We start from the raw sequence: 22,475 nt of genomic DNA, 5'->3' as shown, positions 1-22,475 counted from the left end.
CTTACCTTAGTTTCTTAAAGTAGATCATTTCACTATAAAATTTAGTAGTTGTCCCATTGGTGTACAGATTCTAAATAAAACAACAAATAGAAAAAAAAAATAAAAAACCAAAAATAAAAAAAAAAACATTTGCAGCCCCTTTGTAAATCAGTTATTTCTTCGTGTCAACGCGGATTTATGAAACGGATATCAACCACTACTAGCCTTTTGGAGTTCACTTCATTTGTGATAAAGTGCTTCAAAAGTAATTTTCAAACATACGTCATTTGCACTGACTATAGTAAGTCATTTGACTCTATAAATAACTTACTTTTGTTTCAGAAACTCGACCTGTTAGGGTTTTCAGTTTATCTGCCAAGTGAACTCTTCTCTTCCACTACTAGCCTTTTTTGAGTTCACTTCATTTGTGATAAAGAGCTTAAAAAGTAATTTTCAAACATACGTCATTTAAACTGACTTTAGTAAAGCATTTGACTCTGTAAATCACTTACTTTTGGTTCAGAAACTCTATCTGTTAGGGTTTTCAGTTGATCTGCCAAGTTATATGAGTGGCAGGACGCAAAGGTTCTTTTTCAAAATTCAACTTTAAATCTTCTCCGTGTTACCTCCGGCGTCCCACACGGAAGCCATCTTGGTCCGCTACGTTTTACATTATTTAATAAGTACCTCCCCTTAGTTATAAAACATTCTCGAGTACTTATGTACGCAGATAATGTTAAATTATATCTGCACTATAAGAATATTTCCTGCCACAATGATTTACAATCCTATCTAAAACACTTTCGAACCTGATGCCGGGATAATTTACTCAATTTATACGGCTTTAGGTATAAGGTGATGACTTTTTATCATGTCAATCCAATATTCGTGAGTTATATTCTAAGCGACAGCTCTTTGAATAGAATTGCTCTTTTAAAAGATCTTGGCGTCCTTCTCGACCCAAAACTAAAGTTTTCCGATCATCTTTCTTCCATGGTTAATAAAGCTAGGGGTGTGCTTGGTTTTATTAATAGGTGGTCAAAGGAATTTGAGGATCCCTATGTCACCAAGACTTTATATATTTCGCTAATTGGTCCGATTCTAGAGTACTTTTTTCCCATCTGGAGACCGCAATATGGATTACAAATCGACCACATTGAATCAGTACAAAAAAACTTTTTACATTTTTCTTTACTGCGCCTCAACTAGGATGCAAATCTTATATTACCTTCTTATACAGTAGACTAATATTAATGATTTTACTCTCCCTAGCAAACCTAGAAAGATGTATGGTACTGTAATTACTTATAACCTTAAACGTGGTAAGATTGATAGCCCTGATTTAGTGGGTATTAACTTCGCTGTGCAAATTAGATTAACTAGAAATTATATTCCCCTAATATTAAATAATTGTAGATCTAATGATGACTATCATGAGCCTTTCAGAGTAATATGTTCTGACTATAATAGACTTTACCCTTGAATATATAGGTTTGACTTTCTTAAAACCTTTAATCCTTACGTCTACTGCTACTACTTACTATCTTCTTTTTCCCCGGACTTTTATCCGTATTTTCATATCTCTCGTCTATCCCTTGAACCATATTTAAAAGGAAGATGTGTATATCGACCACGCTTAATTTTAACTTTTTCAAGAATTTAGTTGACGATGCGTCCAGTTGGCCAATGGGCTTTTGTCTTCGTGTATGAGAACAATTTGATCGGGTTGGATGTTTGCCATTGGAGGGGTTCATTTTGATCGCAGCTGAAGCGTGTGTAGATATTCGTAATTTTGGAATTTTAAAAGATACGATAGCTTGCTGTCATTTACTGCTGGTTCAGAAAGTGCTTTGAGGGATGAGGAGGTGACCAGGGGTGAGAGCTACCTCGTCATTGGGATCCTCTGAATGGCCAGCGATCGGTCGAGAACTTAAAATAGATTCGGCCTGAAGTGCGATAGTCTGCAATTCTTCTTATGTCACCCCTGTGTTCGACATACATTTGATTAAGAGGCCCTTCATTGATTCGACCGCTGCCTCCCAGAGCCCACCGACATTTGACTCGAGTTTCATTGATTAATGTTTTAAGATCCTGTACACATTGCTGGCTTAAGAGTTGTTGCTTGAAGTGGTTAAATTGAACGCAGGCTCCAGTGATGTTTGCCGCATTATCACAATATATGCGACTTGTGCTGCCTCTGCGAGAAACAAAGCGCTTTAATGAAAGAATAAATGAGAAGCAGACATAGATGGCCGAATACGTTTTGTATGGCGCCTTGCTGCGTATGCGATTTTCATTGCGGCTTTACAGTTGAATTTTGGATTGGCTGGAACTCTGTTGAACACGCGGAGGACAAATTTACAATCAGTAGGTGCTTCTGGCCAGTATTCCAAATCCGAACCAAATCGGCTCTGGTAGATTATCAGCTGCGCATCCTCGTGATACGATGACTGCTGGATTGCTGTTTCCTGCTTTTCACTGCTTTTTAATTTCGGATACTCTATGGGCAATACATTTTTTGAGATGTCATCCCATCCAAGTCCTTGTAGCCAAAGTTGCTGCGAAAATATTTTGCCGCGAACGACCACTGGTCGTAGAAACAACGAGCTAAGTTAAAAGTACGAAACTGAAACAAAATACGTCTGATTGTGGCTTCCAAGACATGCCGAGGGCTTTCGTCACATCCTTGCCATCTGGTTTAATGTAAAATTCAGACATTGTTTCCATAAGGTGACTTGCATTCCATTTTGCAAGTTTCAATCCTGCTTTCGAAAGAATATTAATTACTTCACAAACCTTTTCCTGTAGCTCGTCAATGGAATCTGCCCTGTGAGTAGGTCATCGACCTGCTTGCGACGATGGCGAGGTGTCTCGTCTCTCAGGGACAGGTTTTGGCAGCGATGGTCCAAGAGTACATCTCCAAAAGCGGTCCAAGTGGCACCAGGGGTAGTCCAACTTCGTTGCGGTAGCGGTGCACGCCTGCGCCGATAGCAAGGTTCGCGTGGCGGACGTCAGGATGCAGGAGGGGGAGTATCGGCGAGCAGTCCACCGACTGTCCCTGTTGCCCGTTCTGGGCTGAAGGACTTTTTCCCTTCAGAGGGAGCGGTGTTTGTGCACCTGGCGCTTTTATTTAAATTTATGTTACCAGTTGTAGGGCGAGAGCGGGAGCCAATAAAGCTTTCGTTCGTTCGCTCTTGCGAATTCGACCCCTTCTCTCGCCACCTTAGCATAAGTTAGGTTCTAAGAGAAATTATTGCAACATTAAATTAAGTGATCATTTGAACTCCATCGAAACTACTCCCTTTCGTCGTCGCATTTTCGCTAACTTTGACACAAGTTATTATAGCAAATAAATCTGCCGAGTCCTCCTGCAGCCACACAAGTTTCGCGTTCGTTAATATATACTACTATACTAGTATTAAATTTTGAGATAAATTATTTTGTTAAAATATATACCCTAAAGAAGTGCTGACTTATCATGTTCACAATATGCTTCATATTCATATTGTCGGTTGTGTTGAAGAACAGGGACATGTTTCAGAATTTACTGCCTATAAATTTGAAAACTTATTGCAAAAATAAACAAATATGTTAAAAACCCTGTCAAGGTTCTAGAGCAGTTAAACAATACATTTTTTATACCTCTCCCTATTTAAAATCAATCAAAATTTAGTCTCAAATTCAATATGCATGGTGAAATAGTGAAATATTTTTAAAAAATTTTATGTTTACACTTCAATTGCCAGATAATATTTGTTGGCATAGGTCTGGCGTTCCAATGAAAATGTTTTACAAACTGTAGAAATATCTTTGATAGTCGGCAGTTGAAGGATGTAATAGAAAACTAACAACAACAAATTCAATGTGGAGGGCCCATGCGCAACTTCCCGGGCAGAAGTAAAAGCCATTTACGACAAAGCACTCAATATTTTGATGAATTGCCGCCACCCAACTAGTACTTGAGTAATACACCAATAAGGAGGAAAAGAACATTTAAAACAACACTTACACACTGATTTAATTTTGAAAATAGCCACTAGCGGCTTACAATAACTATTACTAACAGTTTATGCGATTACAACATGCTTTGAACAAAAACAAAGTCATTTAAAAATAATATTTTTTTCTGTTCTTTATTTTTTTATTATTTTGGAAAAACGGTTCAAAAATTGACAATATCATACAGCTCCCATGCAAACAATTGAAATATTAAACGAGGACTGAAGCTAACTTCCGAAATTGCTAAAATTGCAATAAAAGCGAGAATAATAAAAAAAATTGTAAATTAAATTAAATTTTTTGTAATTATATATAAAAAAGATTAGCTACATGTAATCAATTTAATTTTTAAATTGGCAAGAACCTGAAAAAGGTATACATAAATAAATTGGTTTTGCGTAGTTTCATGTCAATAGCTGCTCAACTGTCATGTAAAAAAACATGAAAGAACGCCATAGTTGAGTTCCCCGAGTATTAGATACCAGTTACAAAGCCAACAAACTTCAACCTAAGCGTTTCTCCTACAAAACAATCGAAGTTAAGGTGGCGCCATCTGTCAAACTGCATAGCCAACACAAGAAGCCAAGAGCGTGCTGCACCCCCACCCCCCCGCTAACAGTTCTGTAATTCTCTCTCTTTCTCTCTCTTTTTCTCTCTCTCATTTGCTAGCAGCGGTAGAAAAGTGGCCGTGGAAAAACGTTGTGTCCAGAGATGGAAATTATTTTGAAAATAATTTATTCTCTGAAATTGAGAGCATTAACAATTACCTGAACTCTCAGTTATATCAAAATTTTCGAAAAACCTCCTGGATGTGTTGCCATCGTTAGTAATTCCAAAACCTTGTTTGGGTTGATCAACCAAAAACCTTTTTTGGGGCTCGCTACTGCAACGGTTGACACTATATTAGTATGAATCCCTTAACTGTCTTTTATCAGTACTGTATTTTACCACTAACCATACAACATATAGACTTGTCATATCATACAACGAATTTGGACACAAAAAAATTTAAAAACACAAAAAATCAACTTAGGAAAGAAAATTCGGAAAAAAAAAACGTTTTATCAGTTTGCATTATTGCACTGCTATTTCCATGAACACAGCTGTATATAGTTTTATAAAATCTTTTCAGCGATTGAGGCTCGCACAGTGCACACTGGACCAGCGGGACCGAGGTTTGGCCAAAAGTCCTTTCTTTTTTGAGAAAATTAATAAAACAGGAATGGGGCCTGCTTTATTATACATAAAGCTAATTTATTGGCGTTTTTTTTTTTTTTGGTATATTTTTAACATGCAATCCGGCGGATTGTTGAAGTTAATAGCTTGTTAGATTCGTGAATGTTCCATTTTCAAGATAAAATGAACAAATATTTTTCGGTTTTCAGACGTGTATGTAGTCGGCACTGGCGAGCCCTAGCATCTTTATTAGAAAACCTATTCTTATAACATGTATGAAAAAGGGGAAGAATTACCTTTTTCTAGTAAAATAAGCTATCAATGACCGAAATCGGTTAGGCAAAATTGGAGATAAAAAATAAAATTGGTATGAAAACTGGTAAATTCGTAATTTACACTTAAAGAAAAGTCTACCTAACAAAAAAATTATGAGTAACATACTTGGAATCAGTAAGTCCATTTGCACCGGAAAGTCAAGGTTTGATTTCTGAAGGAATTCGTAGATTTCAATTTGTAAACCAGTGTTAAATAATAAATTTTACATTTGTGCTCTCCTCGTCTGCTCACACGTCCACGCCGCTCATCAACTTTTCTCGACTGCCCAGCTTCTAATGCCTGGCTTCAGCAGCGGGAATGTGTGAGAGAAAAAGAGACCACAATACCGCGGTTGCCAACACAACAATTTTCATAAATAGTCATTTTAAAAGCTAAGTTTGGGCTTTAATCGAAAATTTTTTAAATCTTTATTTTGGTCTTCCAAAGCTTCTTCCGGAGGGGCACACATTTATTTTTATCAGCCTGTTGAAAAATTGTAACTTTCTCGACAACTGAACTGTTTTTTGCTTCCAAGTTGTTCACATATCACATAGAAACCTTCAGTGAGTTGTTTTAGTACGCCATAAAGATTCCTAAAACCAACAGACGCTGCATCATAAAGTCATTTATTTCGAGTATTAATTCCCTGCAAGTCTCACAGGACCAGTTAAGCCCATCCCGCAGGTCAATGTAACCCTAACTCGTCCAAACTGATTTTTTTTTTCTGATTTTAACAAGAATTAAAAGTGCAAAACGATAACGTTAATAATTGCGCAAAAATATTAAGAATAAATAAATTACTCAGTTAAAAATTAAAAACATAAATGAAGGCAATGAAGGCAATCAAGAGAGCGTGATAAAAAAAACTTGTGAAAGACTAACAGCTATGTACGTCAACAGTTAAATAAGACGCAAGAAATAGAGCAGAAGAGAGAAAAAATGTGTTCCAAAACACCCTAGAACAGAGGTGCTGAGTATGGCAGTACATTTACCAACGAAAAGAAATGTACTGCCATAAGAAGAAATGAAAAACCAAAATGTGCCCAGCGAGCTTACCTATTGTGCCGGCCCTCACATCTCCCTAAGAATTGTGCATTTATAAAAACAATTGTGCTTAGTGTGCATAGACGTGAGCACCTCTGCTCTAGAAGCATTAGCAAAGCATGTACAAGAGAATCTAATTACAATAACAATGCACAGGGTTTAGACAAATTAAAAAAAAATAATTCAAATTTGAATAATTACTGAGCAGTTTACAGGAATTAAATCACATAGACTGCAGTTAAACTAAGCTAGTTCAAAAGAAAAAGACCAGTACTTTAAGAAATTAATCAAAATTTTATAAACAAACAGATCACAACTATTCCGAAAAGTAAAACGAAAGGAAGCATACTTCGGCAAGCCGAAGTTTTTATACCCTTGCAGCCATTGCAAAAATTAAACCTCTAAATTTCGAATTATATGAGTACCAATTAAAAACCTTTGGAGTTTCACTTCAATTATTTGATCGTTCCAATAGCAGCTATATGATATCTTTTCCGATTTTAATGCAACTAAAAGCGTTATTCTGAATTATTAAACCATAGGAATCCAAAAGAATCACAAAAAATATTGAAAATTAGAGATGTTACAATTTTTAAAAAATGGTTTTATGTAATATACCGATTATTTCAATGAGAGCTTTATGATATTGTCTTCCGATTTTGATAACATTTAAACAGCATTTTAAGAGCAAAATAATATTGTTTTGTATGTTTTGTCCTGATTGTTCTTATGAGAGCTATATGATATAGTCGCCCGATTTGTCTGGTTCCTGGAATACCTGCAATAGGAAGACAACTTTTGGGAATGTTTCATGCAGATAGCTTTAAAACTGAGGGACTATTTTGCGTAGCAACAGACGGACACCGCTTGATCGACTCTCCTAGTGATGCTGATCAAGAATATATGTATATGTATATGTAAAAGTTAACACGATTTCACAGCAAAACGGAAGTTCCCAAGCTGATCATGCATAATTGAATAAAATAATGCAAGGCCAGCGACACCTGCGGACGTTGCGCAACGACGTTGCCAAAATCCCAAGCTTCAGTCAGCGCAATCAGCGGGCAATGCACTCCGATGCAACGGGGGCTACCCAACACCATGCATGGGCAGCCAGGTCAGCACTTCTAGGGCATAGGGCTAGCTTTCTTTATAAGAATTAATGTACTTAGCAGTTAGTTGAATTTTGGAGAAAAGAAAACCGTGACGGTCAAACCTCGCAATTTCAAAGTCTTCTCATTCGGTACAGTGCGTCTTAAAATAAATCCTTTAAACAGGACATATAATTAATTGGCACGCAACGCGTCGTAAGACCCTCGACCCGTGTTAAATAAAAAAACACAACGCGTCGTAAGACCCTCGACCTGTGTACAAAAAAAACGCGATCGTCAGACCCTCGATTTGACGTTTAAATAAAAACATTAAATAAAAAAATATTTAAAAACGCGTTCGATTCGTTAAAAAAAAACAACAAAACCAGGCAACAACAACAAATCAACCAAATAAAAACAAATAAGGAACGACTAAGAGCGAAACTAAATTAAAAGAAGGAAGAAACCGACAGCGGCAACAACATTTATGTGTATAATTAAATAAAAACCATGTAAGTAGAGTGTTCACTGATATGCCCACTTTTTTTAAAATTGCAAAATATTTTAAAAGTATTAAAAAAGTGATTTTCCAAGAGTCCTCAGTCAAAAAAAAAATTAAATACAAAAGAAACAAAATTCTTTGTTCTTTCTGTTTAAATCATATAAGCGTTAGAGAGTTAGAAGAATTAGACAGATTTCAGAAACTAAACATCGCGGAAAGTTCACAGCAAAATAGTTCAAACATTGCGTTGACCAATGAATGAATTAAAATCCATTATAGAAGGCCCAGTTGCGAGCGCACTCGCCGCGCAGGAAAAGAGCTTTGAGCAAAAATTACAAGATGTTCACAAGCGATTAGGTGGTGTAAATATCGGCACACCAGAAGTAGAAACGTATAGAGATGCCGAAATCATAATAGGTATCGCGTGCTGCGAAACGTAAGATATTATGAAGTCCCTGCCGGACTTTAAAGGAAAGAATGAGACATACGTCTCTTGGATGAAAGCGGCGTATACCGCCTATAAAGTATTCGAAAAATATGATGGTAGTTCCAAAAACTACCAAGCTTTAGGCATTCTCCAAAACAAAATAAAAGGCTCAGCCGATATGGTTCTTTCGTCGTTTAACACACCTTTAAATTTTAAGCTTTTATTAACAGGCTTGACTTTACATACGCGGACAAACAACAGATATATTTAATGGAACAGGAGATGTCAACACTCCGTCAAGGAAGCATGACACTTCTGCAGTACTATTACGAAGTAGAGAAAAATCTGACTCTGCTGATAAACAAGACAATTATGACCTACGACAACACCGTAGCTGCCGCACTGAACGAAAAATACAGAGCAGATGCGCTATGAGTATTTATTTCGGGCACATGAAAATCGCTTAGCGACGTTCTTTTTCGGCAAGACCAACCGATCTTCTATCAGCATTAGCATTGGCCCAAGAAGTAGTCGCTTTTGCACGTAGCACGGAGGAAAAACACCAAAGGGCTGAACAAAGAAGTGCATCGATAGACGCTAGGTTCAACCCAAATTGTAAAAATCCCCGCTTTAATAAAATACCACCAAGACAGCCACCCAGATAGGATCCGACACAACGTTGATCCCTCATTATACCTTTTTAGACAATTAACCCAAAAACAACAAAGTAGACCGTTTTCAAGACCAATTCAAAACTCTTACCAAAATATTCAACTTAAAGGTAACAATAATCAGGGACAGACGATTAAAAGGCCCAATAGTAGTAGCGCTAGATATACAGGACCAAAACACCAGAGGATAAACCATTTGGCTTTAGAAAACGACCCACCAAATGAAACCAATAATGAATACTCGGCAGTAGCCGAAGAGGAATGTGAGAACATTGACGATGATCTAGTAGAATACGATAAAAAAAAAATTTTTAGGCATAACTTCCTGCTTCCATTCATAGATATGGATATCGCAGAGAGAAAAAAAACTTTTAATTGGCGATAAAAAATGTTATTTTCGTAAATAAACCATTCTCTATAAAATTAATCCATGGTCACAACACAATAAACCAAAAATGTATAATGCACCTTTTTAATACAAATACAAAATTTTTCTTGCTACCAAACTTAACAACGTTTGATGGAATAATTGGGCTGGACCTACTAAAAAAACTGACGTCGTACTTGACCTAAAAGAAAAAAAAATAAAAACTAATAGCAGTTCGGAGGAAAATAAATTTTTGATGTGTGCAAATGTTAATTTTACAAAAGTTGAGGATATAGTGGTACCACAAGAAATTGGAAAAATTTCAGGAAATGTTATGAAACCGTACGGGTGTATTTGCAGAGCCAAAGGAAGCGCTGCCGTACAATACTTAAACTATACCTAGACCTTGGTCATTTTCCAGCCCCTTGGAATTGGGCTCTAGTCACAATAGTACCAAAAAAAGGAAAAAACCCGTGCTCTCTAGATTCCTATCGGCCGATTAATCTCTTACCCACTTTTTTCAAGATTTTTGAGTGGATCATGCAACATATAAACTGGTCATTTTATACAACGAATTTGGACACAAAAATTTGAAAGCGAGAGGCCCCAGGGCTCTCAGCAGCAGGCCCCGTCGTGTGCATTCGGTTTTTTTGCTCTCTCATTCTTATTCTCATTTTTATGTTCGCGCACTCATTGCACGAGTTCAGTATTTCAGTCGCAAAGAGGCGCATTTTGAAGGAGGTTGCCCTGTTCTTGAATTGGTAAATTAATATATGCGTGATCATGCATTCTCATACACGGAAGCATGTGTGCGTTTATTTTATTTCGGCGCATCAAGAATATTATGTCTTTTGCTACTTTCCAAACTTGGAACCCTAAGAATATGGGCGTATTTACTATTGGATTATGATAAAATTATGAATATTATATGTTATATTCGAATTAATAGAAATCAGTCCACTGAGATATGAACAGGGCATATCGCAGTCGTGTCACTTAAAACACCGACTGCTCTTCAGTGGTTAAAAAAAACTTTAAACTAAATCAGTTTTTGTCGATGTTTTGCAAGCGGATGGTGTCTGCATACCCTACCGACGATTGCTTTTAAGTGGAGCGGGCTATTAGGACACTTGTTTTAAATGTTATGTTTAGTGATCTTTGGTTGATTTTTTTTTAATGATTCGCTATATGCTGATTGGTTATATTCGTTTGTTTATTTACTTTTAAAAAATATAAAAATTGTTTTTGAAATTTCTTTTTGCGAATCATTAAAAAATAAACCAACCTAAAAATCACTAAACATAACATTAAAAACAAGTGTACATTTTATTGCTTTCACTGATTTGAATTTGCAAACAAAAATAAAATGTATTTTGAAATATTATAAAATATATTATAACATATAATATTCATATTTGTATCATAACCCAATAGTAAATACGCCCATGTTCTTAGGGTACCAAGTTTGACAAAAGACAAAATATTCTTGATGCGCTGAAATGAAATAAACGCACACATGCTCCCGTGTATGAGAACCCAGTCGGAAGTTAGATAATGCATTCAAAAAAAAAGCTTCTTTCATGCATGCTTTGCAAGCGAAAAAGAATGTAAGAAGCTATAAAGAAGCACTGTTTATGCGTTCTAAAGAGTTTATGTGAAATCGTCCCTTCTACTATAATGCATAAAAACGCCTTCATTTGCAATGTAAACAAAAAGCTGAAACCCGAATGCTGCCGATCGTCCGATATTTTTGAGATCGTGTTTTTCGCCGAAAACCTCGCTTACGAAAGAACGCAAAAAGAAGTCTTGTTTTGGAATGGACAAAAAATCCATTTTCTTAATGAACAGCAGCGGGGTAAATATATTCACTTTTTATCTTTAAAAACAATATCTGAACGCTTTGTTAAGTTGGTGGTAAGTAACTTGTTAAACTTTTTCTAAAATTAAATCTGTAAAAAATATTAATATTTAATTTTATTAATAATAATATTTAATATATTTTATGTTGTATTGGATTAATTTGAAGCAGTTTTTTATATATTAATTAATTAATTATAATATTAATTTTAGGTAATAATTCATACACCATTACATGATTTCTTTTCAAAGCGTGATTTTTTTTTAATTGTTATTTTACATTTGGCAGCGCTATACTTTCCTCCGCCAATGTAATCACAAGGAGTAACCGAACAAAACGGTACTTTTGAAAACAAACGACAAGAACAAAAGGGAAAATGCAAGAAAGCGCGCGGTCTTTTTCGTTTCTTTTACTGTTTGCGCACTTGCGCTTGGATTTAAATCACTAGTTGTAGGACGAGAGCGGGAGCCAATAAAGCTTTCGTCCGTTCGCTCTTGCGAATTCGCCCCGTCTCTCACCACCGTAGCATAAGTTAGGTTCTAAGAGAAATTATTGAAATATAATAGTCAGTGATCAATCGAATAGCATCGTAGCCACTCCTTTTCGTCGCGCTTTCGAAATAGTTTCACAATTCGCAATTTAACATCGTCGAACTACTGCAGTCACAAGTTTTCGCGTCGTTAATACAAAATAGTATTAAATTCTCGCCACTTGCATTTTGATTTTCAATTGAAATAGTTGGTACCTCTGTGATTTGTGAATTTAATATATTCTTTGCGGCTTTAATTTTCAAGTAAGTATATTGTTGATATAAACAACCATGTCCCAAAAAATTATTAAATTTAAAAACACTTATTAACAATCTTATATACAGTGTACGGTTATAACAAATATTAACAATGTGAACGAAAAAACATGAACAAAAACTGGACTTATTTAAAAACATGTAAAGTCTACCTGTGCCAAAAAAAATATTAATAATAATAATAATAATTTATAAACACTTTTTAACAAACAAACACTTTAATGTAAACAAATTGTTCCTAAAACTGTGTGTGGCTGTTAATCAAACAAATAAAAAGAATTATTTTTTTGAGCGTACACTGCAATAAGACTTGAGTTTTATTTTATAATTAATACATATACATAAATTGTGTTAATTTAAGTAATGCGTTTTAAATATTATTTTCGTTCAATTCCAGAAAAACTATTTCAAAACAAAAGGTATTTATATATATTTCATAAATTTAAATTTTGTGTTTTGTGAACTCGTTTCGTTTATTTATGTGCTCGCTTTTCTCTCTTCCTTTTACCTCCTTCTACCTAGGGTGGACCTACATCTACTTAAAAATTGTGTTTTATTAGGGTGGACCTAAGAACACAAATTATGTGAACAAAAATATAAGAAAAATAAACATAAATTTAAATAATTAGACATTACATAAATATAAAAATGTAATAATTTAATTGAAAAAAAAATATTTCACAAAATAAACAAAACTAATATAATTTAAAATGAGGGGAATGTCGCGTTCAAATATTCACCGTTTAACGGAAAAAACAAAAGGAAGAGCTTCATCAATCGGCTGCTAGAGCTCTTACTATTGTTACAGAAAATAATTCTGGAAATGAATGCCCAAGTTTATGTGAAGCCGAATCGGATAAAAGTAAATTAAACTATTCTTTTGAATATGATACCTATGACGCGGATCTTAATAATGTTAATTTGTTGATTGCGAAAATAAACCGAATCTCCGTGAAAAATTATTAGAATGGTACCACAATAATAATGCTACTAGAGATCAACTTGATGCACTTTTAAAAATGTTTGAATTCGGAAAATCTAGATCTTCAGTAGGATATTAAGTCCAAGTTTGATAATGGAGCTTAATTATGACGGTACTAGGGACAGGGAAGGTTTTACGTGCTACATTCATTTAAATGAAACATTATTCGGTAAGTGTTTCACAAACTTACAATCAAATTTTTAAAAAATTACATAAATCCCTCTCATTATTTTATTTAATATTATATTTTCTCATTATTATATTTTCAGAGTCACAAAGGAGGGACGGCTACCACACAAAAGATCTTTGACTGGCCTTCACTAGGGCTAAGAACAAAACTTACAAGGCTAAAAGTATAGCAAAAAGGATGAGAGAAGAAAAAAACGACCCGGAGTAATTATAATAATTGTAATTAATTACAATAAATTTTAGATCAAATGTTTATAAAAAAAATTAAATAAATAAAAATTGGAATTGAAAAAAGAAACGGTTCCCAATAGCATTTTTGGGAACGATAATATTTGCATTCTTGGGTAAGACTATTAGAGGGCATGTTTTGGAATCATTCTAAATGAGTTCTTGTGTTAGGAATAAATATTCATTCTTTAGATGTGTTACGCAATGCTTGCTTTGGAAGCTATTCAGGAAGGTTCCCGAGGAACGTTTCTCAGTTCATTCTTACAGTGTGCTGTAGAATGCTTCCTTCGTAAAGTACAAATGGAAGGGAAAGCCGAGCGTTTCCGAAGTTGAAACTACCTTCCAATGGAACGTATTAATTTTCGTTCTTAGATCGGTTTTAAAAGAAGGCTTGCTTCTTGTCCCGTCTCGAACAAAAAGGAAAGGGAGCTTTCAGGGATCTGGATGCGTTTTTCGCATGCAAAGGAATCGTAAAAGAACACATCCTGGAAGCGTGTTTTTTCCGACTGGGAATGCATGATCACGCATACATACAAAGACAAATTCAAGCGCAGGGCAGCCTTCTTCAAAAAGCGCCTCACTGCGACTGAACGACTGAACTCGTGCAATGAGTGCGCGAGCATAGAAATGAGAATAAGAATAAGAGAGCAAAAAACCCGAACGCACACGGAGTGCAGGGGCCTGCTGCTGTGAGCACGGGGGGCCTCCCGCTTTCAATTTCTTTGTGTCGAAATTCGTTGTATCAGTCTATATGTTGTATGGTTAGTAATTTGATGAAGCCATTCCAGACCACCAGTTTCGCTTTCATAGGCGCCATTATGCTGTTGAGCAAGTGCACAGAGTAGTAAATCATGTACTGGGAGCAAATATTGCTCAGCTATCTTTCTTGACGTTCGACAGGCCTAGTGTTGGGCTTCTCGGTGGAACATTGCACTAAACGTCGACAAAACGCATCACGCCACATTCGCTCTCCGCCCTGAACGTTCGTGTAGCCTCTACCTTGATGGGAATAGGCTTAAGCATAAAGACAAGGTTACCTACCATGGTGTAACATTGGACCGTCGCCTTTGTTGTAAAGGACAAATTGACCGCGTACAATCAAAGGTGCTCAGAAGGATATTGGGTGTGAAATGGCACCATTATGTAGAAAATCGTGTGTTGTCTCAGGACACCGGAGTGCCGACGGTTACGCCTGCTGGATCACACAAACCGTCTGGCTAGACGGCTTGCTAGACAATTGGGTCGACGACGTCTCTGCAGACGCCACCCAGCCGACCTGTGGATTATTGGTCGTGATAGACACGGGCGCCTCTTATAACAACATAACCCTGACAAGCTTTTATCTGCTTGCACTTAACACCCGAATTTTTGGGATCTTTGAACACTCCTACGCATACACGAAAACAAGGACCATCCTTGTGTGGCGTGTAAAAAAAACAGTTGCCAAAAAAAAAAAAAATAAAATAATTTAAAATAAAATAACATAGAAAAGAAGAGACCAAATTTGTGAAAAGAACATTTTAAAATTATTTAAGCTCTCATACAACTTGTTATTATTATTCCAATAAAATATATATATTTTTTTTATTTAAACGTTGATACACTATCGTCATTACAAACAAGTTGCTCTTACAGCTCCAATCAGTGCTTGTTACGAGCGGACCCCAGATGGCGTGGAAAATGAGATCGCGAAAGGTGAAAGAAAAGGGACAAAAAAAAAGCATACGAAACAAAATACTACATACTAATTTCGTGCTAAGTAAGATATGATTATTGCTTTCAAAATTGATAAAGATTTGATAGTAGAAATTATGTGATAGAGTTTATTATAGTCATTACATAATTCTAAAAGGTTCATGCATATCATAGTTTGATCGACAGTGGTTTAAAATCATGGGAATATCATTACTAGTAATTCTATTAGGTACACAGAAATGTAGGCGACCCAGTTACTCAGGACAAAGTAATACCAAGGATTGTTCTACGATTGAATAAAGTTGATAAATTAATAAGGAATAAGTAAGATGGTAAGATTAGGTTTGCATCCCAATTAAGGCACTACATTATGTACACTGTATTGGGGACTCCAAACTGGTGAGCAATACTCTAGAATTGGACGAACTACAAAAATTAAGTTTTGGGTCCAAAAGGACGCCAAGGTCGTCAGTATGTCTAATTCTAGTCAACTCACAACCACCTAACGTATACGTGGCATTATGTGGGTTGACCCGATAAAATTTCATTAATTTGCATTTAGTGCTAAGTCCAATAGATTTACAGAACACCATGTTTTAAAAGCATTAAGGTCCGTTTGTAATTATGAACTGAAGGATGTCTCGACTTGTTGCAGCCATAACTTAACATTAGAACTCGCGACTTTGTCAAGACTAGAGGGAGATCCATAATTAAATTTAGGATCATTGCACATATTTATTGTTGTTTTGAATAATAGTGCCAAAATGAACCGTTCTGTATTTCAAAACCTGCATAACCTGTTAAAGTTAGTGTTAAAACACAAAATTGAAAACATACAATATATCATTATGAACGGCAGTACATGTAGTGACGATGAGCACCAAGAGCGTGTGCATAGGAGACCGATCGTAACGAGTAATCCACCAATCGAAAGGTATCGATATAATAATAGGGATTGCATACCAAGACTTAATTTAATCAATTAGTACCCCCTTCACCCTTTTGGAAAGGGGGTGAAAGTGACATACCAACAATTTTTTAGTGGAGTTCTTTTGGCTGGGTAGCTAAAAATTTTTTTGGATAATATGCTGAGTTGAAAAAATTATTTAAAATAATCTCTTTTTTTTTTTTATATTTCAGAACTAAAATTCCCTGTCTGTATGTCAATTGCAAAAAATTATAAGGATTTCTTTAAAATTCTGGAATCATTTTTATTGTTCTATTGTCTTTAAAAAAAAAATGATTTTTATTGTGCTATTGTCTTTACAAAAAAAAGTTTGTTTTACGACTTTTTGAAAAACTAGCTAATTTAGCGGGAAGTAACATGGTTAGAAAATTTAAGTTTTGGATCCAGAAGGAAGCCAAAGTCATCAACTTGTCAAATTTTAGTCAACTTACAATCACCCAAAAGTATACGTGGCATTTTAGCCCGATAGAATGTAATTACTTTGCATTTAGCGCTATTTAAGTCCAATAGATTTTCACAAATAAAAACGGTTTTCGAAAAGCTTGGGGAAAGCGGACAACTTGGAGATACCTCTTTAATTGATAGTTCTAGACTTATTTCTCTTTTTATGATGGGGAATAACAAAATATTCCTTCCAAATAGGTGGGAAGTTTGAAGTTTTTAGGGATAAGGTAATCAATATGTCAAGTGGTTTGCACAGATTCAGATTTTTCCTTAAGTTTTATTATGCATCAACAATCTGCTCTAAAGTTGTATGAAAAGGATCCTAAGGTTGCAAGTGGTGACATTCTTAATAAGCAGACGCTTTCTGGATTTGACACAATACACAAATTCAGTAATCGAACCAACGAATTCTGAGCATAGTTCACTCGAGAATCTGTAGGTTATAAAAATCCAATTTGTATACCCTTTTAAAGCAGTGAAGGAGACATTTCCAACCATAAAAAGAATATATTTACTTGATCAGCATCACTAGAGCTCCGAAAAATTCGACGTAAAGATCGATACTATCGATTCTGTTGGTTTCGGGAAAATATCGATTTGGTTTGAAATAATCGATGTTTCGATGGAGTTTTTTAAGAAATGTTCTCTTTGCTATTTGTCTTTCCCAGGGTGCAGTCGAAAGACCATTTTTTGCCCGGAAAAACATCACAGCCTTTAAAATGTAATTTTTTATATTTTTTTACGTTACGAAAACCCGAAAATGGTTTACAGATTAATTTTGGACAAGAAAAATCATTAGAGCCTTAAAAATTTTATTTATGATCTTTTTTATGGTTTGAAGGAATATTAAGTAGATCTTAAACTTTCTTGTTAAAGGGTGCTATATATTTTATCATAACATTCTTCGATTTACCCATTTTTTTTTTCATTAAAAGAGCATCGATTACTTCGCAGCACTACGGTGGGCGTAACCTACAAAAACCACCTAAAAAGATTGTATTTTTAGGAGCTTTAGGAAAAGATTTTGAGTGCCAACAAGCTCCTGAGAGCTTGCTTTATTGCTACCATTGTGATTGTTTAGTTGCATGCATTTATTCTGTTCCACAAAGCGAATGGGCAGTAATTATGGGAGTGACATTATTTGCCTGACGAACATAAATTGGGTCACGAAAAACCGAGAACCTTTTTTTGTTAGCGCGTTTTTTGGCATAGTGTTTTTTGTAATTTTATTAACTTTGGGTGCGTTAGTTTTCTTGCTTAACTGTGGGCTTATATGTATTTATCTTTTTAACTGCACATAGCGATCGACTCCAGTTTGTAATGCATTCGTTTTTAAGTTCGAAGTCACAGTTTTAAACGAGGGCATTTTGCCGGTTATGGTTGTTATTAGCAGATCGTTGTTAAGGTCGGGGGGTGGGCATTTTGTACTATACCCCCCTCTCCAAGATCGCTTGCAGTGATGCAGTTAGTGTTGGTACTGATAACTCTTTGGCTCGTAGGTAAGCGTAATTTGTGGTTTGTTGTATATGCCGAAAATGGGAACATATAATAATATACGAAAACAACAAACTTATAATGTTTGTTGTTAGTTTTCCGATTGTTTCAATTGAAACTTATTCATACATGCGTCTCAACAACTGAAAATTTATTAATGACAAAGATATACTTTGGGTATTCCTTAAACGATATATGTTCTCATTTTCGGCATATACAAGAACCAAATATTACGCATAATGATGGGAACATATATTAATATACGAAAACAACGAACTTATTATATTTGTTGTTAGTTTTCCAAATGTTCCAATTGATACTTATTCATACATGCGTCTCAACAACTGAAAATTTATTGTTGATAAAGATATACTTTGGGTATACCTTAAACGAAATACTGAAAATTCAGCCAAAATTGTCAAACAGCTGTTTAATCAAACAGCCCTGTTCTAAGCGTTTGCTTGAATCCGATAAAAATGTCGAGGGAGAAAACGAAAAATCTAAATTATTAACATTCAACAAAACTTTCAGCTGCCTTTGGGCTGCTTAACTGGTAAAATTTCAGCGTTGAATTTACAATTTGGAGATTCAGTCGTTAAGGAAATATACTATTTACTATATTACTTTTTAGTTTTGAAAAGGTTTCATTTTCTGAGTTAAAAGCCCTTGATTAAAATATACTTTGTGTTTCATATAATTTAATGAACGTTCTTCGGTTCAACCAAATAGCAATCAAAGCTGCTAAATAAAACGCCAGTTGTATCAGAAATTTATGATCTTAGACCTGGTTTCTTCCACATTAAGTGTTGTTGCTTTAAACATATATATGAAAATATGTATATATGTATGTATGTATCTTAATAATTTTTTTACCTGGGGTCTGGTAAAACTAATTTCTTGCTGGCCCTTGCAGCTGGAGTACATTTAGATTTTTCCATTGCCATCAAATAGCTGACATCAGCTAAAACCGCTTCCAAATCCGCCATGGTCTTTATTTAGATTGTATTTACTTGTGTTTATTATTTAGTTGTGTTTAGATATAGTTCAATTGGTATTCGTTTTTTTGCACATACTGGACTAAGAACAACTTAAGTTTAATGGAGCAATTTTGTTTCGTTACTGATGTCAACAAAACTAAATGGTATGTATATATTCTCAACAATCAATTTTTCTTGGTTGTAGCTATTAGAGGTGGAGAAACATCGAACAAAAAATCTATGCAGAGATACTATTAAAAATATTGGAACTATCGATATTTTGTGGAGACTATCGATGTTTTTACCACATCATTAATATAAGGGGAGCTCATAAGGTATCTGGGTTAAAACAAATTTGAAATGCAAATCATTATAGCCTAATTCACATTACAATATTTTTTTGGTGAAACGATGTTAAAATTGTGACAAAGTGGAATTCGAATTCGCACTGCCCCACTGCTCACACAACGGCTAGTTTCAACTGAAGGAAGTGGAAAAAGGATAATTTATTGAGTGTGGCAATTATTTTGGTTATTTTATATCACATATTGGAATAATTATTTACATATTTTAATTTTTGGCATATCTAATGTGGATAGGCTTTTAATCCAACAGGTGATTTAAGGAACGGTGGTGGATTTTTCCAATGGAGAAAGTAATACACTTGACCACTTCGAAATACTCACCTTTTGGATATTCTATAAAAAACGAAGGAAAATACGAAATAAAAAAATACAATAGATAGCAAGTGATTTCCAATGGCAGCAATTAAAAGAACACCATGGATGTAAACAAATCAGTATGCACATATACACCACGAACCGTGATACTTTATTAACAATTAAAAAATTAACCGATTAATTCCAGACTCTGTAGACCAGAGTAAATGCTGCCATGGCTGTCTTGTTATATATTTATTCATGAAAGCAAAACACAGTATTTCTTAAATGTCATACTATTGTACACCTATTGGGTTGTATCCCCTATTTCCACACAGTCCATCCATTGGAAACGGTTGGGATTTTTGACAAATGTGAAACTCCGATTTCCACAGAGCACACCCATCATCCTCATTCCAGTAACAGCTGTAATTCGTCAAAAAATAAACATATAATAAACAAACATAAATAAACCGTCTTTGTTTAAGTTTTTATGACCAACAGCTCTTCTGATCAGCTGTTATGGGAAGAGGGTTGCACCGAACAAACATCGGCTAACTATAACATTAATTGATCCGACAAACTCCGTTATATTTTAACGGCGGACTAACTAGGAAATTTTTGGAACGGCAAAACCTAGTAAACGTCTGTTTAACAAATGGTGGAAATTTGATCAAAAGCCCCTTCCAAGCGATGGATGATGGACTGGTGCTCACACAGAGCCACAACCCATCATCCGCCACCCATTATCCGTCAACAGTTGGTTTGAGCTAAATTTTCTTATGGGGGTCTATATCTTTATTATTATTATTTTTCGATCTCATATTGGAGTTCAAACTTAAAAAGCATACACACTAAAAAAATAGATCATATGGTCCGTTATTTTAAAATCAAGTCCTGCTAGATTCAAAAGTTTTGTAAATTGGGGAACCATACGAACATAGTAATTTGTAATCCATCAATATTTGTTTATAAACATAAATTGTTCGAAACCTTTTGACTTTAGAGCTGTTCTGCACTCCGAAATTATTTTGCATGCTTTTAAAAGCATTCGATCACACTGAGTCGATGTCCGTGATTAGGGCGCACAAGTCGTTTTCCGCGTGTCGGAGACCAAAAATCCACCGGCCTGGACCTTCGGACGAGGCCAAGCCGGGCAAACGATTTCACGAGAGTGGGAACGCTGGGTGATATCACTGGTCACTTCCGCGATTTGGGCGCTCAAGTCGTTTTCCGCGTATCGGAGGCCAAAAATCCACCGAGCTGGACCTTCGGGCGAGGCCAAGCCGGAAAACTATTTCGCAAAAGTGGAAACGGTGATGTCACTGATCACTTCTGTGATTGGGGCGTACGAGCCATTTTCCGCGCGTCGGAGGCCAAGAATCCACCGGGCTGGACCTTCGGGCGAGGCCAAGCCGGGTTGAATTTGTCGGGCGGAGGCAGATTGAAAGGACAAGGATGGTGATACTATCGACCGGTCGGGAATGATGTCCACGCGCAAGTCGCATGCACTACGAGGAGGGAAGATAGGGTATTAGACCAGACGGGATGGGTGTCCACGTGTGGATCACAAATACTACGAGGATGGAAGCTAGGGTACTAGACCAGACGGGATGGGGGTCCACATGCGGGTCGCATGCACTACGAGGAGGAAAGCTAGGGTACTAGACCAGACGGGACGGGTGTCCGCGTACAGGTCACAAATACTACGGGGAGGGAAGCTAGGGTAGTAGACCAGACGGGCCGGGTGTCCGCGTACTGGTCGCATGCACTACGAGGAGAGAAGCTACTGATCGACTACGAATAAAAATCACAAACGAGGGATTTTACTTTGACTCCTTTTCTTTATTTTTTTTTCTAGATTTCTTTATTTATCTAATACTCGCCCACGAGTCCGCTACACCGCCTCTTCTTAACGAAGAGGAATATTATGTACACTAACCTCGGATCACTGATCAGCCCACTTATTCACTTTCAGCGTGCTGTCGCGCGACCGTGGTGTGTTACTTCGGATTACACGAAAAATTACTGCGGGAGACACGTCTGTCTCGTCTTAACATTCCGACACAAGAGACCGGCAACTTGATCGTTGTGCGACTACCTTCCCCGCGCTCCCTTTTTCTCGCATTCGGGAATTCTGGTATATTCCTTACTTTCTAGTATTTTCTATTAATTTGCTAAATATCGGCTAGCGTTGCCGCTCGGGCTTGGAACTTAGCTATGACTTAATATTCGGTCTAAACGTAATATTTATTATTCATAATACGTCGCTTACAACTACCATCTTACATACTACTAACATAATATTTGTTATTCATGATATGTCGCTTACACCTATAACCTTACATACCACCAATAATTGTATCTTACACCGTCTAGGTGTGTACGCTACATCTGTAATAAGAAATATTAGTTTTAAAATGTTAACTATTTTTTATAAATTTTTTTAAAAGAGTTTACCGCTGTGCTACGAGAACACATGAAAATTGGATGTTGGCCATCGATTGTAGAAGCTGGCTCCTAACCATCGATACTATCGGTTTTTTTTTTGTTTTGTTTTTTTGGCCGCCCTCGCGTACGTGGAAATTGCCAAGATAATGGTTTGA

General features: G+C 35.9%; 1 protein-coding gene and 1 long non-coding RNA gene across 3 annotated transcripts in view; both read right to left on the bottom strand.

Moving 5' to 3' along the window:
- LOC128263928 (G protein-coupled receptor kinase 1) overlaps positions 1-19,466 on the bottom strand; it is a 453,272-nt gene extending 433,806 nt beyond the window's left edge. Inside the window, exon 1 of the mRNA XM_052999201.1 lies at positions 19,107-19,466. Coding sequence (XP_052855161.1) covers positions 19,107-19,219 — 113 coding nt within the window. The 5' untranslated portion in view covers positions 19,220-19,466. The remainder of the gene's footprint in view (positions 1-19,106) is intronic.
- Positions 19,467-20,105: 639 nt separating this feature from the next.
- Positions 20,106-22,475, bottom strand: LOC128263933 (uncharacterized). 2 transcript variants are annotated; one of them, XR_008268585.1, is made up of 4 exons: positions 22,330-22,475; positions 21,812-22,263; positions 20,863-21,380; positions 20,106-20,295 (listed from the first exon to the last, which is right to left on the bottom strand). It is a non-coding gene; the product is annotated as an uncharacterized LOC128263933 (long non-coding RNA). The 2 variants fall into 2 exon arrangements; XR_008268584.1 differs by lacking the exon at positions 20,863-21,380.

This window comes from Drosophila gunungcola, unplaced genomic scaffold (assembly GCF_025200985.1).
Source record: "Drosophila gunungcola strain Sukarami unplaced genomic scaffold, Dgunungcola_SK_2 000028F, whole genome shotgun sequence".
NCBI classification, from domain to species: Eukaryota; Metazoa; Arthropoda; class Insecta; order Diptera; family Drosophilidae; genus Drosophila; species Drosophila gunungcola.
The sequence above is the reverse complement of the archived record's forward strand: the minus strand, read 5'-3'. Positions and strand labels throughout refer to the sequence as shown.